At 45.3% G+C, this 17,540-nt stretch overlaps 1 protein-coding gene across 1 annotated transcript in view; it reads right to left on the bottom strand.

Moving 5' to 3' along the window:
• ATP1B4 (ATPase Na+/K+ transporting family member beta 4) overlaps positions 1 to 17,540 on the bottom strand; it is a 224,561-nt gene that overhangs the window by 58,479 nt on the left and 148,542 nt on the right. The window contains exon 5 of the mRNA XM_085608101.1: positions 4,621 to 4,725. Within this exon, the coding sequence (XP_085464227.1) occupies positions 4,621 to 4,725 (105 nt within the window). The remainder of the gene's footprint in view (positions 1 to 4,620; positions 4,726 to 17,540) is intronic.

Genomic DNA, 17,540 nt, shown 5'->3' with positions numbered 1-17,540 from the left:
GAGTGGGAAAAGTAATTTTAACCCTTACGCTATCCAACGCTTTCCCTACTCTTGCACTCACTGGAGTGGGAATAGTAATTTTAACCCCTACGCTATCCAATGCTTTCCCTACTGTTGCACTCCCTGGAGTGGGAATAGTAATTTTGACCCCTACGCTATCCAACGCTTTCCCTACTGTTGCACTCATTGGAGTGGGAATAGTAATTTTAACCCCTACGCTGTCCAACGCTTTCCCTACTGTTGCACTCACTGGAGTGGGAATAGTAATTTTTACCCCTACGCTATCCAACGCTTTCCCTACTGTTACACTCACTGGAGTGGGAATAGTAATTTTTACCCCTACGCTATCCAACGCTTTCCCTACTGTTGCACTCTCTAAAGTAGGAATAGTAAATTTTACCCCAACGCTTCATCTGCTGTTGCACTATGTGGAGTAAGCTATGCGCTAGGGGTACGGCGCGTACATACGGGGCTGGGGGTTCGGCGCGTACATACGGGGGGCTGGGGGTACGGCGCATACATACGGGGCTGGGGGTACGGCGCGTACATACGGGGGGCTGGGGGTACGGCGCGTACATACGGGGCTGGGGGTACGGCGCGTACATACGGGGGGCTGGGGGTACGGCACGTACATACAGGGCTGGGGGTACGGCGGGTACATACGGGGGGGCTGGGGGTACGATGCGTACATATGGGGCTGGGGGTACAGCGCGTACATACGGGGGGCTGGGGGTACGGTCCGTACATATGCAATGTTGGGGTACGCACCGTACATGATGACACGTACGATGTGGGTGATGGCATGTACAGCGCGTACCTGTCCCCTTTTCCTCGTGCATCGCAGCGTACTTAGCTTTGCCGGCACTTTTTGGCTCCCGTAAAAATATAGCCGTGCGGAGTGCTGTGGGTACGAATCGTACTTGTTGGTCCGTAAAACGCTGCCTGACTCCGTGCGGACGTCGCGTACGCGCTGTCCAGGATCAGAATTGTATGTATTTTTTAGCCGTACGGTGTTTTTTACGATTCGTACGGAAAAGGTATTTCTGTACGAATCGTACTTGCTGGTTTGTACGGTGGAATTCCTGGGTACGAGTCGTACGGAGAAAACACTCCGTACGACCATTTGTACCCGGGTTTTACAGGATCGGAATTGGCACCTAAATGTATTAGTTATTATTTTTTAAACATGTTATAATATTTTTAACTATGTTTCTTTTATTTATATGTTTTATTTACTTAATTTTACATTATTATTAAAACATTTTAAAAAACGATATTTTTAACATCGATATTTTTGACAACTATATTTTTTTCCAGATATTTTTGTACTTACCATTATGTACATAGGACTTCAATCTTTTTGACATCGATATTTTTGTGTCTATATTTTTGTAGGTCGATTTTATGTCTGTCGATATTCTGTGAGACATTCGTAAGGTCAATCCTGCGGCATGAGAGGCCACCAAGAATATCTCTCAATAAACTGGCGCGGGGTTTATACAATGGTAGAATAACCCTTCCAGACATTCAGAAATACTATTGGGCTGCCCAAAAGGCTGCAATAAACAACAGGCTTTTTCTCAACTAGATGAACCATTAACCAGGTTTGACTGATACTCCTTGGGGTCTAGGGACTACATGTGAGCCATATACAGGGAAAAAAGGGGCGCTTGGAACACTGAAGGCACACAGCAGGGGTGATATAGGCATGGAGGAGGCAAACAAGCATTTGGGATGGGAATGGAAACTGACAAAATAAACTCCTCTTTGGGATAGTGACTTACTAGTTGGCAAACTATCAGGGGTATAGAAACTCATTAGAATCCATGAATTGGGAAATGTGTGGAGAACAGAGGGCCTCAGATAATCTGAAGAGTTAAAACACGAATACAAAAATTATGAATAATTCATCAAACCCAATTAGGGCTATTTTAGAGAAACTGGAGACAGGCCTGGGTACCTTTAAAGACGGGGAGTGTTTGAAGACCCTCCAGTGCCTGCTTTAGGTGCCATTAAGGACAGGGCTTTGCTTAGTGCAATTGGGACTCGTTCATAGAAGCGACAGCCCGTGAACACAGATAACACAATTCAGGAACAATACTTCAACGTCATGCCTAAGGGACATTTGTGCCTATAATTTGGTAATGCCCTCACTTGAAGGCCTTTTGGGAAGGAGTGTTGTCCTCTCCCCAGAAATGTTTGAATATACAGCTGAGCCTCTCTGCAAAGTTAGTACTCCTGGAGATATGGGACGATGAAGCACCACCCAAATACACAAAACTACTGTGCAATCTGGGGTGGATTGTGGCAACAAGAGTTATAGTTAGACTATAGGGTGCAAATCTCTCTCCCCACCCACACATTGGTTCAATGAGCAAGAAACATGGATTGGTGTATGGGAGTAGAAAAGATTACGAGCCATATTTATGAGCCCGGTCGCGTCATTCTCAGGGTTCCAATATTGGGGCCGATTCCGATCCGGGTCGGAAAGCACTCCGACTGATCTGGACCCCTACAGTCCGACCGAGTGAGTACGATGCGCACGTATGCTGTCGGACTCGGTTCGGTCGGACTCCCATAGAAGTCAATGGGAGCCAGTTGTACGACGTGTACATTTGCTCCCATTGACTGAATGGTGCCATTCGCGCCGTACATGCCTGTGTGGGGGAGACCCATGGGTCTCCCCCTGTGTGCGAGTCATGCAGGTGCGGGTGTCGGGGGTCCGACGCGGACCCCCGAAGTCTGACTCCGGGAGCTTTTGCGAGCCGGACACTCCGGCTCACACAGGCTATCTGATGCGTGCATTGTACTGGCTCGGTCGTGAATCGCATCCATTGCATGCCACGGTTAGCTTACAACCGAGACGTATGGAGCGGTTTGGACCCGGAAACGACTCGGTCGATGATTTTCATGTAGCTCGCGTCGTACTGGCTCACTCGTATAGCTGTACGAATCTGGCGGAAAACACGCGTACGGCTCAAACTTTTTCCGGCCGGATCGCGTTCGGTGCCCTTCCGACCCGGATCGGAATCGGCCCCTCTGTGTGTTCTATTGTCACAACTCAACATCTTCCATCAATCAAAACTTGAGAGTTAATATGGCATCGCTGATACCCTCTGTACACTTTTCATGACATCCATACCTTTTTCAAAATTTTGGCGCAGCCTCCACCTTCAAATGTAGGGGCATATTTATGGGGCTGTAACGCAATGCAGTGCAGCAAGTCAAAACATGGCTATACCCATGTTAAGCATTCCGCAGTAATCTGGTGTATCCAACAATTAGCGCCAAGACGCCTTCGGGCATTCGCGCGCTCTACAAATATAAAAATCAAATCAATGCACTGCATTACAGGGAAAGGGCAGGAATGCACCATATTTATTGCAATACGACGCATTCCTGTCCTTTCCCCAGCACTGGCGCACAATGGGCTGCCATGCGCCAACGCAGGCAGCCTTGCAACAAGGTGTAAGGGTGCCTGCATTGCAGTAATGTTTTTATGCAGGAAAGGGCACCTTCCTGTCCAAAAACAATCCTGAGAGGTGTATTCCTCTTTCCATGTGTGCCACAGAATGCATCACACATAGAAAAGGGAAGCAACGAGTAGAAATAAAGATATTTTTCCTCGTTACATGTCCCCTGAGAAGGTGTATCTATTAGGCACATTCCCTGGTCCACCACTTTTGGTAAATCTGGGAATGTGTCAAAACCATGGGAGTTGCTTGGGAATACCCATGCAAAGCCCATGGAATGCCTTCCCAGTGGAGAGTAACACAAAGCTGTGATTTGCATTGCGTTATTCCAGATTTAAGAAGTCGCCCAAGGCCACTGGAAGTGGCCTTGCGTGGCTTCATAAATCTAATTTATGAGTTGTGTAAGTGGGTTCATAAATATGGCTCATAATCTTTTCTACTCTTTCTACTTTTGCGAATATTTGAAGTCTGCCCACTTGGGTTTGATTAGAGCTTCTCTATTAATTTATAATTTAATAGGTTTAATTTCCCTTTCTTTATCAATTAGAAAGAGTATCATTTTGCACTGTTTAAAAATTGCATAATGTACTCTAATTGCTTCGAGGGGCATGCCCACATCACGCTGAGCAAACATGGTTGTAAAATGGCATCCCACTATCGGTGAACAAGGCTGCAGAACAGTCGAAACGCGTCTGATGGGTTTTCAGTAGCACGCTAATAAAGCTGAAATCATGTAGGGATTTTGACTTAGGGCACACCTTTAACCACTTACATCCTAGTTTTGGTTATATATCGGTTTTATGAAGCCATATAAAAGAAAAAATGCCATGACATAAACCTTATATACAGATGTGCAGAGTGTAATATGCAATTTATTACCATTATTGTGGGTGAGGAGTAGCACCATGACCCATACAAGCTTTGCCTCTTGTCAGTAATGGTCCTTACCGACTCTCAACATGGGAAATAAATAGAGGATTACAATCTGAACATCTTTATAAATAATATAAATGTCTGTATTTATATATATACCATAAAAATATGTCAAAGTAGAGCTTTAAATACAATAAGCTTTCCAGGATCAACCTTTTTAGTTACTGATAGACTGAGACTATTTTTTCAATGTAATGAAAAAATAATAACATACCTTCAAGAAATCTGTGCATGTGTTCTACATACGGTGACCACGTGGAACTTTCTGAAGCATTGAAGGACACGTGAAACCCACTCAAGTGGGGTCTAATCATTACTCCTTGGAGGAAAGACATTCAGAATTAACCATTCCATTTACAGTCGAATTCAGTCAGAACTTAGACATTACAATTACTAATATTGAAAAGGTGCATTTCAAATATGCATGCATCGATCCGTGCAAAGGGTATCTGTGGTGCTGTGGGAACATTCTCCAGGTAGTGGCAGATATTGCAGAGACTGCACTAATTTATATGGCATAAGGAGGCGTGGAGGCACTAAATTTGATTTTATAATTTTAGAGAATTTAACAGCTAAGTGTTTTTGGAGCTATGCTTTTCTTCTACCTTTTTTGTCATGTGTTGGGGCGAGGCTACCACACTGGGTTTGTTTTCTTCTTTCTGGATGGATTAGTAAACAAGTTGAGTGTCACATTGAGATATATTGTAGACAGGTGCAGGTAGTTATGCTGCTATTTTGCTGGTTCTGTTTACCTAGTGCAGGCAATAGTGCTGCTGTTGCACTGTTTCTGTTTCCCTGGTACAGGTAAAAGGGCTGCTGTTGCAATCTTTCGGTTTACCTGATGCAATTATTACTGCTGTTGTTGCACTGTTCCTGTTTACCTGGTGCAGGCAGTAGTGCTGCTGTTGCACTGTTTCTGTTTCCCTGGTACAGGTAAAAGGGCTGCTGTTGCACTCTTTCGGTTTACCTGATGCAGTTATTACTGCTGCTGTTGCACTGTTTCTGTGTACCTGGTGCCGGTAGTAGTGCTGCTGTTGCACTGTTTCTGTTTACCTGGTGCCGGTAGTAGTGCTGCTGTTGCACAGTTTCTGTTTACCTGGTGCAGGTAGTAGTGCTGTTGTTGCACTCTTTCCGTTTGCCTTGTGCAGGTAGTAGTGCTGCTGTTGTACTGTTTCTTTTTACCTGGTGCAGGTAGTAGTGCTGTTGTTGCACCATTTCTGTTACTATGGTGCAGTTGTAAACTGCTGTTGATGCACTGTTTCTTTTTACCTGGTGCAGTACAAGTAGTAGTGCTGCTGCTGCACTGTTTCTGTTTACATGGTGCAGGTAGTAGTGCTGCTTTTGCACTGTTTCTGTTTACCCAGTGCCAGTAGTAGTGCTGCTTTTGCACTGTTTCTGTTTATCTGGTACAGGTCAGGTAAAAGTGCTGCTGTTGCACTGTTTCTGTTTACATGGTGCAGGAATTAGTGCTGCTGTTGCAGTGTTTCTGTTTGCCTGGTGCAGGTAGTAGTGCTGCTCTTTACATGGTGCAGGTAGTAGTGCTGCTGTTGCTATGTTTCTGTTTACATGGTGCAGGAATTAGTGCTGCTGTTGCACTGTTTATGTTTGCCTGGTGCAGGTAGTAGTGCTGCTGTTTACATGGTGCAGGTAGAAGTGCTGCTGTTGCTATGTTTCTGTTTACATAGTGCTGGAATTAGTGTGTGGAAATGAGCCTTTTTAGGGGCCCACCGGTGCCGGGGTTCACCCTCATCTGTCCATGGGTCCTTAAACCAACAAAGAAGAGATTGGCTCTGAAGCTGGAATTCATGAGTGAATAAACTTGTTATTTTTGAATTCCAACTTCAGTGCCAATCTCTTCTTTGTTGGTTTAAGGACCCGTGGACAGATAAGGGTGAACCCCTGCACCGGTGAGCCCCTGAAAAGGCTTATTTCCACAGTTTGGCGCCCGACTCGTGGGGCTCATCGGAGACACGGCCGCCCAAAGGAGTGGTCTTGAAGGAGGAATGGAATATTGCTGAGGAGGTACCCTGCATGAGGAGACCCTTGTCTTTGCAGACCGAAGTGACTTTTCCGGTTTTCCTGATCTGACCCTCTGGGTGGCGGCCGGTCCCGTCTGAGATTTCATTTGGCGCACGTTTTTGCAGTGACCATTAGGTCAACCAAGAGATTGGCAGTTGGAGGCTGGAGACTTTCGTTTGGTAAGGTCGCTGAAGCGGCACTCATGATTTTGGATTTGCTTGGCCAAGATTCTGGTTTTGTTTGTTTGTTTATTTATTGCAATAAATAAAGGCAGGTAATGTGGGGATTTTTCTCCTTATGATATTTGTTTGAATGGCTATACTTGGAAGAACATGCCTGCATTTAGTAAAATTCGCAAGTGGTGATACGGAGCGCTCTTGAGTGTTCCGCCAGGCCAATTGGTAATTCGGTCTCTTCTTGCAAAGGCTTGGGGGTTTTACCCTATCTTGTTTTGTGTGGGTCTGCAGACCCCTGTAATAGGCATGCCTTCTGGAATAAGTATGATTTGGTAAAGACACAGAGTGTTTGCGAACACTCTGCCAGACCAACTGGTAATTCAGCGTATTCTGGAAAAGGTCTGGGGCTAGAGCCTGTCTTCTTGAACATGGAACAGTCTTTGGGCTATTTACTTGTCTTGGTGCAGTCTCTGGCCGGCTTTTGAGAGCTCTTATGTTTATAAATATGATTTACAATTGGTTTTGTTTGAGTGCAGGTGTGGGCTGCCTTTTGTTTTTGTCCTGGTGTTGATTTGTGGTTTGATTGTGTGTTTGAGTGTCTATGAGGTTTGTGGACTGACACCGGTGCTGATGCTTGTGAAGTACTTGTTTGAGTGAGTAGCGACTGTGTTCTTTGTGTAAGGATGGCTTGCCTCAGCAAGCTGTGTTGTTTGTATGTGTGTGCGGTATGTAGTCTCCGTGCTTAAACTGAACGCACGCAAACCTGTTTGCTTTACCACTGGTTGTTGTATCAGCAGACGACCCATCAATCCCCAACTCAAATCGTTCAGTTCATTGTGCTTGTATTGTAATCCTGAACCGTGATGACGATATCTCAAACTTAGGAATTGTTTTCAGTTCAAAGGAATAGACTGTGTATACAATAAAGGCAACAGAAAGGGTTCCCACTTTTGTTGGGGAGAAAAGTGGCCTTCCCGCGCCATTTTCTAATCAGCCACTGTGCCTAAGGGCAGCCTAGGTTGTAAGTGCTTCAGCGACTGTCCCAATCTAGAATATGAGAAGTGCTCCCGTGATTGTGCATGTGCGCTCCTTGATGATGGATTAAACCCAGATCAGTTGACTGGGGGTGAGTGTTTGATTTGCTCAAACGCTCCGTCCATCATCCCCTTTGGTATCGCTTTGTTTGCCCTAAGTTGGCAGGGTATGCCCAGACGTGGGTCCCTTGCTCACTTTGCCATTGGATTCAAGATAGCCTGGCTGATGAGGGTTATGAACTCGAAACCGGTCCCAGGATGCTTGTTTCCGGTCCAGGGAAGACATGGCTTGGCAGTTCGGGCTGGACTGTTCCCATGAGGCACAGGGTCAGACTGATTTGCATATGGCCATGTCTGAACTGGGGTGGGGGAGTGAGCTAAAGAATGATGATGGATTAAACCCAGATCAGCTGACTGGGGGTGAGTGTTTGATTTGCTCAACCGCTCCATCCATCATCCCCTTTGGTATCGCTTTGTCCGCCCTAAGTTGGCAGGGTATGCCCAGACGTGGCTCCCTTGCTCACTTTGCCACTGGATTCAAGATAGCCTGGCTGATGAGGGTTATGAACCCGAAACCGGTCCCAGGATGCTTGTTTCCGGTCCAGGGAAGACATGGCTTGGCAGTTCGGGCTGGACTGTTCCAATGAGGCACAGGGTCAGACTGATTTGCATATGGCCATGTCTGAACTGGGGTGGTGGAGTGAGCTAAAGAATGATGATGGATTAAACCCAGATCAGTTGACTGGGGGTAAGTGTTTGATTTGCTCAAACGCTCCGTTCATCATCCCCTTTGGTATTGCTTTGTTCGCCCTAAGTTGGCAGGGTATGCCCAGACGTGGGTCCCTTGCTCACTTTGCCACTGGATTCAAGATAGCCTGGCTGATGAGGGTTATGAACTAGAAACCGGTCCCAGGATGCTTGTTTCTGGTCCAAGGAAGACATGGCTTGGCAGTTCGGGCTGGACTGTTCCAATGCGGCACAGGGTCAGACTGATTTGCATATGGCCATGTCTGAACTGGGGTGGTGGAGTGAGCTAAAGAATGATGATGGATTAAACCCAGATCAGTTGACTGGGGGTGTTTGTTTGATTTGCTCAAACGCTCCGTCCATGATTTCCTTTAGTATCGCTTTGTTCGCCCTAAGTTGGCAGGGTATGCCCAGACGTGGGTCCCTTGCTCACTTTGCCACTGGATTCAAGATAGCCTGGCTGATGAGGGTTGTGAACCCGAAACCGGTCCCAGGATGCTTGTTTCCGGTCCAGGGAAGACATGGCTTGGCAGTTCGGGCTGGACTGTTCCCATGAGGCACAGGGTCAGACTGATTTGCATATGGCCATGTCTGAACTGGGGTGGTGGAGTGAGCTAAAGAATGATGATTGATTAAACCCAGATCAGATCAGTTGACTGGGGGTGAGTGTTGGATTTGCTCAAACGCTCCGTCCATCATCCCCTTTGGTATCGCTTTGTTCGCCCTAACATGGCAGGGTATGTCCAGACGTGGGTCCCTTGCTCACTTTGCCACTGGATTCAAGATAGCCTGGCTGATGAGGGTTATGAACCTGAAACCGGTCCCAGGATGCTTGTTTCCGGTCCTGGGAAGACATGGCTTGGCAGTTCGGGCTGGACTGTTCCCATGAGGCACAGGGTCAGACTGATTTGCATATGGCCATGTCTGAACTGGGGTGGTGGAGTGAGCTAAAGAATGATGATGGATTAAATCCAGATCAGTTGACTAGGGGTGAGTGTTTGATTTGCTCAAACGCTCCGTCCATCATCCCCTTTGGTATCGCTTGATTCGGTTCCAAGCTGTGATTTGTTGGTGCACAGTACCCTGGATTAGCTGTTTTTGTTAATCACAGCTGTTTAATGCTGCGGCAGCACTTCTCCAGTCTCGGAAATGGCTAAACATGAAGGCGTGCATAACCTTTCTTAAGCAGCCTGCCTGTTTTTCTTTCATATTCCGCTTTCTCTGGGCATAGTTCTGTGACATGTTGAAAGCTGCCAGCTGATCAGGTGGGAGAGAGTGTGGTGAAAGGAGTCGCCAGGCTCAGGGCCCAGGCAGTTTCTGTTTATTCAGGTGCACTCCCAGCATGAGTGCTCCAAGCCCTACATGTGACTGCCTTCAAACAAAATGTAAAAAGCGTGTTCTGCCCGTCTACTTTCATTCCGATTCTACCCCTCGTTTTATGCTGATTGTGTAATAAGCATGAGCCGCTAGCTCCCACTTACACACAACTAGTTTGTATTTAAACAGGTGTTCCCTTCCTCATACTTGTGTTAGAATGCTTTTCTTATGGTCTCCATTTAATTTTTCGTGCAAGCTACACTCGTTGAGAAAACTAAAAGAACCACCACCTGAAACTACACTACCAGGTTATGTTCTGCACATTTTAGTTTCCTCATTTGCTAATCATTTGGGGCCTTCTGAAAAGCTATGCCCGCCAGCTGTTTTTCTGCCTATGACATGCCATATTTATTTACCTTCCGGGTAATTTCTGCAAATAACACTCACATCTTAAAATATGCCTGCTGTCTTCGCCAGTGGAAATTGCAGTTAACACTGACAAGTTTTATATGTTTGTTGTTGGGCCCAGTTGCAGAAGTTGCGTTGTTTCAAGTACATGGGAAATGGTGTTAAATAAAAATACAGACTGAAACCAATAGACAATAACCTGCAGTGTGTAACTGCAATCAACTGTTATTATCTCCAAGGTGATTCACAAGGGATCCAAAACCTGATAGATGCAGCGGTATAATACCCATTTGTAAGTACTCAATTGTAATGTCCACAGAGGGCGGGTGAAACCCCTATTCACTTGTTTCCAATGAAGTTTACTGTGGTGCTTTCAAGTTTTTTTTCATGAGCAATAACATTTGGATTTGCATTTCATCTGTTTATCGATGGTGAACCAATGAATATCACCAAGCTGAGCTGAAACCGGGGCTTGCTTAGGGATGTGACACAAGAAGCAGGCCGCAGTATACTCAGTAGTTTGAAGTCTTTTCAGAGAGGTCTTGGAGGCACCAAGGTAGGGCACATTGTCAAAGTTCAAACAAGAGAAGTCCCTGACAAGTGGTTCTATGGATAGAGATTGAGAGAGACCGGAGCGGACGAAGGAGGGTTTATTTCTGACAGGCTTACTCAGGCACTTCGACCTTGGAAGACATTCCGAAGGAGGGGGCCAGAGCGTAGAGAGAGAGGGGAGGCTCTGCTTATTATTTTTGGCAAAGGACCAGGCAGGTTCTATGAAGCCATGAGAGAAAAGGAGGGGCAGCAGTGTCTGTGGGCCATGTGCAGCTCCTGACACAGAGAGCAGCTTTGCCATGCATGCAGAATAATGGTTTTAATTTAAGGGTGCTGTGCCAGGGCCAGATGAGGAGGCAATAAAATAAAGTTTTCATTAATGCGCCATCATGTTAAACAGCACAGTAAGCTAAAGGAATTGGTAGTTGGTCATTGGATTAATGTTTTCTAGTTAGCTCAATGTGCTTGTACAGCAAAATTTACAAAGTGGTACAGTCCAATAGTATTGGACATGGCCTCCTTGGTGTGGTTTCCCCTAGTTATTTACCTCCTACAAGTCTGTCCGTGCCCAGCTGCCAAAAGGGGTGAGTATTGTCGACAGGAGGTCACCTGCTTAGGTTACCTACTGTGGAAGGGGGGTAGGAGACTAGCTCCTGGACAAATTAAGGGTAAGCAAAATTAAGTAACACACTGCGTTTTTTTGATTTTTGTGCTTGGTATTATTGTGTCCTTTTTTCTTGGTTTATGTGCCTATTGTGTGTATTATTGTGAGCTATTCTGCGTGGAAAGTACGCAGGGCAGCTTGTTGTTGTGTTATCGCTCTTTCTCTCTCTCTCTTGCCTGTCTGAGCTGTCTATGAATGGCCATGAGACAATCGGTTGGGCTCGCTTTAGTCATTCATTTCACAGGATGCTGTGAATATGTTCTTGAATGAATAGAGACAAAGCACCTCACCAGTGCACGTCTAATTGGCTATTAAGTAAAACTGTTTGAACAAATTGTTAGAATTAACAAAATGAATAAATAAATATGCCATGCTACTACCCCTCCTCTCTGTAAACTGACTACATTGCAATTAGATATGGATGAAAGGATGGGTAGAATAGACTGATGTTCCCTTATCTGACCTCTAAGGGGAACTATATGTTGGTGTTTTTTGTTCCAAATTCCCAGGTGGCAACACCATTATTGTTGATGTTATTGCAGCACTACATAAGTTGCTGAGGCATCACAAGTCCGTCATCAGTTAGTCTATGTAATCAAGCTGACACCCCTTGCTAGAGCTGGTGAATAGGATTCTCCCCTGAATATGATGTTACATGGCCCAGATCGTGAAAAGTATGATGCATATGGTTCACAATGCTAGGAAAGATGCCCATATGCCCTAAGCACACATTTTTAAGAACAAAGGGCCGCATGTAGGTAGCTAAATACCGGTCGGTAACGGCCGAAATTCGGTAAATATCTCGTTACTGACCGGTATTTAGGCATTTGAGATGTAGGAGGCATGATTTAAGGATTCGGTAATTTACCGAATCGATAAGGGCTCGGGAAAATACCGAATCGGTAAACTACAGATTCGGTAAATTACCGAATCCTTAGATCATATGTAGGGAGCACTCAAGTGAGTGAATTTCAGTAGTAAGGATTCGGTATTTAACACCAACTACAGGTTGATGTTAAATAACTAATACCTTTCAAAAAGCTAAACTTGGCTGCTTTAAAAGTGCCATGTGGCAGACATACATGCCCTTAGGGCATGTATGTGCGCCACATGTGCACACATGCACGAATCAGGGGCGCAACAGGGTGTCAATGTGACACCCTGCCACCCTTGATTATGCTTCCCCTATTACCGATTCGGTAATAGGGGAAGCCTCCAGGCCCATAGGAATGAATGGGAAGGGATGCATTATTACTGATTTTGTAAATACCGATTCATAAATACCGATATTTACCGAATCGGTAATAATTACCGATTGTTTACCTACATACTATTTACCGATTCATAAATACCGAATCGGTAAAATTCGGTATTTATGAATCGGTAAATAGTATGTTACCTACATATGGCCCAAAATGTTCTTTGCTTGTTTTCTTGTCTGCCACAAAGTTCTGCTGGAAAATTCATGTACCTATTAGGTTATCAGTTATTCATGTAATATGGATCTCTGTTACATTCACAGTTTTTGAGTTTCCCGCTACACCTATAATATGAGAGCATGGTCATAAGCGCAAAACATGGTTGTTCTTATGTAAGGAAAATAATTTTAGAGGTGTCTACAGTTTTGCACAATAGTGAAGGTTCACAAAGTAGAAGCTGTATTGTGATTTCTATGACTTATTAAGTACACGTTTGTTAAAAGAATAGTTGTTTTGAAATTCCTTTTTTTTTAGGTTCTTCAGATGAATAATATAGGGGCGTTTCTGAAATTAAATAATCTCTTTTGATTGATTTTTTGTATGTTGTGTCGAAAGATTTCCATTCTGTTTACCAACAGATATCTGCTGCCCTACAACCATTGTCAGAGGGGCCAGGATATCAGATCCAACCAGGGGACTAAGTGCAAGTCTAATTTGGAGCGGAGGTGAAGGGACCCAACACAGGTGTTGCTGGCCACTATAACAGCGGTGAAGGTGGAAGGCCAGAAGAAACGTGTACCCCTACCACTGTCAGATAATTCTTGGGTGAAAGTTGGGGTCACAAATCAGGATGGAGAGCTGATTCCTCGCCTTGTTCCTTTTTTGATGCCTAGCTAAGAGAGGCACAGACCGATAACAAGAGCAAGGATGTTTTGCCTGAGGGGACCCCCTCTGAAACAAGGGTTGCTTCAGATACTCTAGTTTCTGTGCATCAGGCCTCTGAGTCCCGGTTCCCAAGTGAATGCAAGTCTGCACCTTTGTTTGCTGATAAGGAGGTGCCTGGGCACACTAGGTACAATCTGCGGCCCTGACGAAAAAGCAGTGCGCCAGCAGGGCAACACAGGAGTTAGGGAAGGACAAGAGTTTAGGGTACAGGTGCTGTGTCTTTGGTGCCTGTTAGATTAGAGTGAAAAATGGCCTGATGCCCTGCCCTTAGCATTGCTCTCCATTAGATCGATACCCCATACTCGATCTGGCCTTACACCTTATGAGGTTATTTTTGGTAGACCCATGAACATTTGGGAGGTCCCAAAGCCACGCCCTATACATGATGTTCCCCAGGTGTTGATGAGTGACTACTTGTCACAGTTGACTGCCAGTTGGCTTTCTATTCATCAACAGGTCCGAGAAGCTCTTCCTGGCAGGTCGCCAAGGTGATGGTCATGATCTGCGGCCCGGTGACCAGGTGATGGTGCAGGTGTTCCAGAGGTCGAGCAGCCTGGAACCTTGGTGGCGGGGACCTGAGCAAGTTCTTCTGGCGACCAGAACTGCAGTCTGAGTGACCAATCGGAAGAACTGGGTCTATTCTACCCACTGCAAGAGGGTGCCATCCACCTTGGTGAAACCTACTGCACTGAATAGTTACCGCGATATCCTGGACACCGAGAAAGGCCGAGCTGCGTCACCTGAAGGATCTGAGGAAGTCTTCCTGGACCACACGATTCCTGGTACATCTCGATATCAGCTGCGACCCCGGAAGAAAGACACTTCGTTGCTGAAAAAGACTGTTTGAGCCACTGTCCTGGGTTAGTGAAAGTCTGAGTAGCAAAGGGGGGGACTCTTTTAGTGATACTCGTCTCAACCTCATTGAAGAGAGCAACGGCTGCCCAGGACCTTAGGGCCCCATCTGCTTTGTTGTTCAACGTCAAGTTGAACATGCCTATTGAGAAGAAATCAACTGCTGCAAGAGTGTGTGATCGAAAGACTATGTTCATTATTGGACTCACTTCAATTATTGTTCTGATCGCTGTAATTACATGAGTTGTAGAGGGAGTAGCTCCTGCTTGAAATCTACTGACTGCTACTACTCCTGTTCCCATTGAACACCACTATACTTCATTCTTCCTTATCACCGAATGTCCTATCTCAACAATACGGTAATTCAAATGTTGCATCACACCCACAATGCTACGAACATCACCAACTGATGGGTATGTGCCTTTTTTTCCCTTGCCCTTCTCACACAACGACTCCTGCAGAGCCTGGTTTGCATTGTTGTGAGCTACTCATGTTGCTAACATCACTGTCTTTGGTGTAGGAAGACTTAATGCCCAACTAAACAGAGCTTGTTACCCTGATGAAGAAGGAGATCCACAAGCTAAAGGAACTGTATGGGAAATGGAGGAGTATCGCCGAGGAAATTCCTCCACACACTATGTTTTCCCTAACACTCGAACTGCCAAGGGTAATGGACCTCCTGTTATAGCTGTTACTAGAGCTCGAGCAGACCTTTGTGTGAATAGTATTGGCAGTATTTCTGTGGGGAAAAGTGATTGTTCTCTGGTGTTGAATATTACTGGAGTGAACAATAGCAGTTTTATGTCATCACACAACACCTATTTTATTTGTGGGAATAAGGGGTACTATCATTTACCCATTGGTTGGTCGGGAACATGCTTAGTGTCCTTTTTGCCACCACCTGTGTTTTTGGCACCTGCATCCTACCATAAAGACTGTAAACTGTACAATGACATTTCTAAGAGCCGATCAAAGAGAACAATAAATCATGATGAGGTGGATCAGACTGATAGTGCACTGCAGCAATATGTTGACTTTGATTTGGGACTGTTCTTCTTTGTTGGTGGGGCCTTAAACAGCAGAAGGATAAGGCGCTTGACACGTGTTGTAGAGGCTGTAACCAATCAGACAGCTATGGCCCTTGGAAATCTCACGGAAGAACTGCAAATTGCATGATGGTCCTCGACGTGGTTCTGGCCGACCGTGGTGGAGCATGCAGCATCATCGGGAGCAGTTGTTGTGTCTATATCCCTAACCACGCCCCTTCAATTTTTTAAACAAATTCTAAGCTGCATAAAATAGCCACTGAAATCCATCAGGATTTAGGAACATGGACTTTGTCTGGATGGATAAGGACTATGTTTACTGCTTGGGGCTCGAAGTTATTGTCAGCTCTATGTATATTTGTTGCGATACTTTTTTCCTGCTGCTTATGTATCAATGTGGCCCAATGCTCTGTTCCCTTTGTGCTTCCACCTGTACCTCATGTATACCAGCTAAACGAAATGTCACAAATGTAACTGCTCGCTTGGCAATGGACCAAGAAATTACTGAGTTAATGCAGATAGATGAGTACAATGTTTTCCGTACTCCCTCGAAAGTATAGGAGGATGTCTTCAGCATATGCTAAAAGGGCCGTCTGTAGAAATGAAATCGAAAATAATTGCTGTTAGCCTGAGCTGAAGCCATCTTGGTTGTGGCGTCAATTTTGTTAGCCATGTGATTCTTCAGTTTTCACTGTTGCTTGCCTTTCTATTCTGATTGAGTCACCAGCTTTAGTTAACTCCTTCTATTCTAAGCTCAAGCAATGTATGAGCTCAGAGAGGCCTGTAGCTGCTAGAATGCACCTGCTTGAAAATGTATCTGTCTATCATGTCTTACTGATGTAAGTAGTTCTGTATCCCCTCCCACTTTGCTGACTGAGTGATATCCATCTGCCCATGTTAGTCGATAGCTATTCCCGTGTATGTTTGTACCTTCTATTTGAGTCTCCATGCTTACTCCGCAACAAACACAGTATATAAGACCCATGGTCTGTGTATTCAAGCCACTACCTCCTGGAACACTTGAGGGTGTTGTATGGACGTGGTATCACTCATGAGTGAATAAACTTGTTATTTTTGAATTCCAGCTTCAGTGCCAATCTCTTCTTTGTTGGTTTAAGGACCCGTGGACAGATAAGGGTGAACCCTTGCACCGGTAGGCCCCTAAAAAGGCTCATTTCCACAAGTGCTGCTGTTGCACTGTTTCTGTTTGCCTGGTGCAGGTAGTAGTGCTGCTGTTTACATGGTGCAGGTAGAAGTGCTGCTGTTGCACTGTTTCTGTTTGCCTGGTGCAGGTAGTAGTGCTGCTGTTTACATGGTGTAGGTAGCACGTTTTCTGTTTACGTAGTGCAGGTAGAAGTGCTGCTGTTGCTCTGTTTCTGTACTCCAGAAGCAGGTAGCACTGCTGCTGATGCTGTTTCTGTACTCCAGAAGCAGGCAATACTGTTTCTGTATTCCTCTGGCAGGCAGCACTGCTGCTGTAACACCTGGTGTATGTAGGAGTGCTGCTGTTTCTTTCCTTTAAGAGCAGGCAGCACTGCTGCTGCTATGCTTTAACTTGGGGACGCAGGGAGGGTTCACTTTCCATTTTTTTGCTCTACCCGAGTCGCTACCGGGTCGGAATTATCACCAGTATTGCGTTTGCCATGATCTTTTGCCAAACATACAGCCCTGAAGAATCACAATTGTACCACATTGTGACGAAACACGTGTCGGCTGGTTTGTTCATTCTGTATTGATATAAAATCCCCATTTATGATACTCCAGATGTCGACCTTCATAATTTCAGCAAGAAGAAATATTTAACTTTGGTTTTGACACTAAAACCACTATCCTTATACGTGTGTACAGGACTTTGTTCTATATTCACTGTGTAGATCTTCACCTACACATTTGCAGGGGTTGTTTTATTTGGGTTTGTTCCCCCTGACCTGTTAAGCACCGTGCACATTCATCCTCATCCCACACTCCTAGCGTACATGTCAGAGCGCCATTTCTTCCTGTCCTTAATCTAAACCCTTCACCGATACAATTTCTGGTGCAGACAGTGTTCGTCTTCTAAAACTGCTTAGACCTGGTTCAGCCAGTGCTTTTGTCACCTGTATAGGGAATGTTGCTGCTGTCATGAATTTATGCACACCTGGTGACCTTCAGTAGTCCATATGCACATATTGCTGC

This window comes from Triturus cristatus, chromosome 5_2 (assembly GCF_964204655.1).
Source record: "Triturus cristatus chromosome 5_2, aTriCri1.1, whole genome shotgun sequence".
Taxonomy (NCBI): Eukaryota; Metazoa; Chordata; class Amphibia; order Caudata; family Salamandridae; genus Triturus; species Triturus cristatus.
Note: the sequence above shows the minus strand (reverse complement) of the source record. Positions and strands in the feature narration are given on the sequence as shown.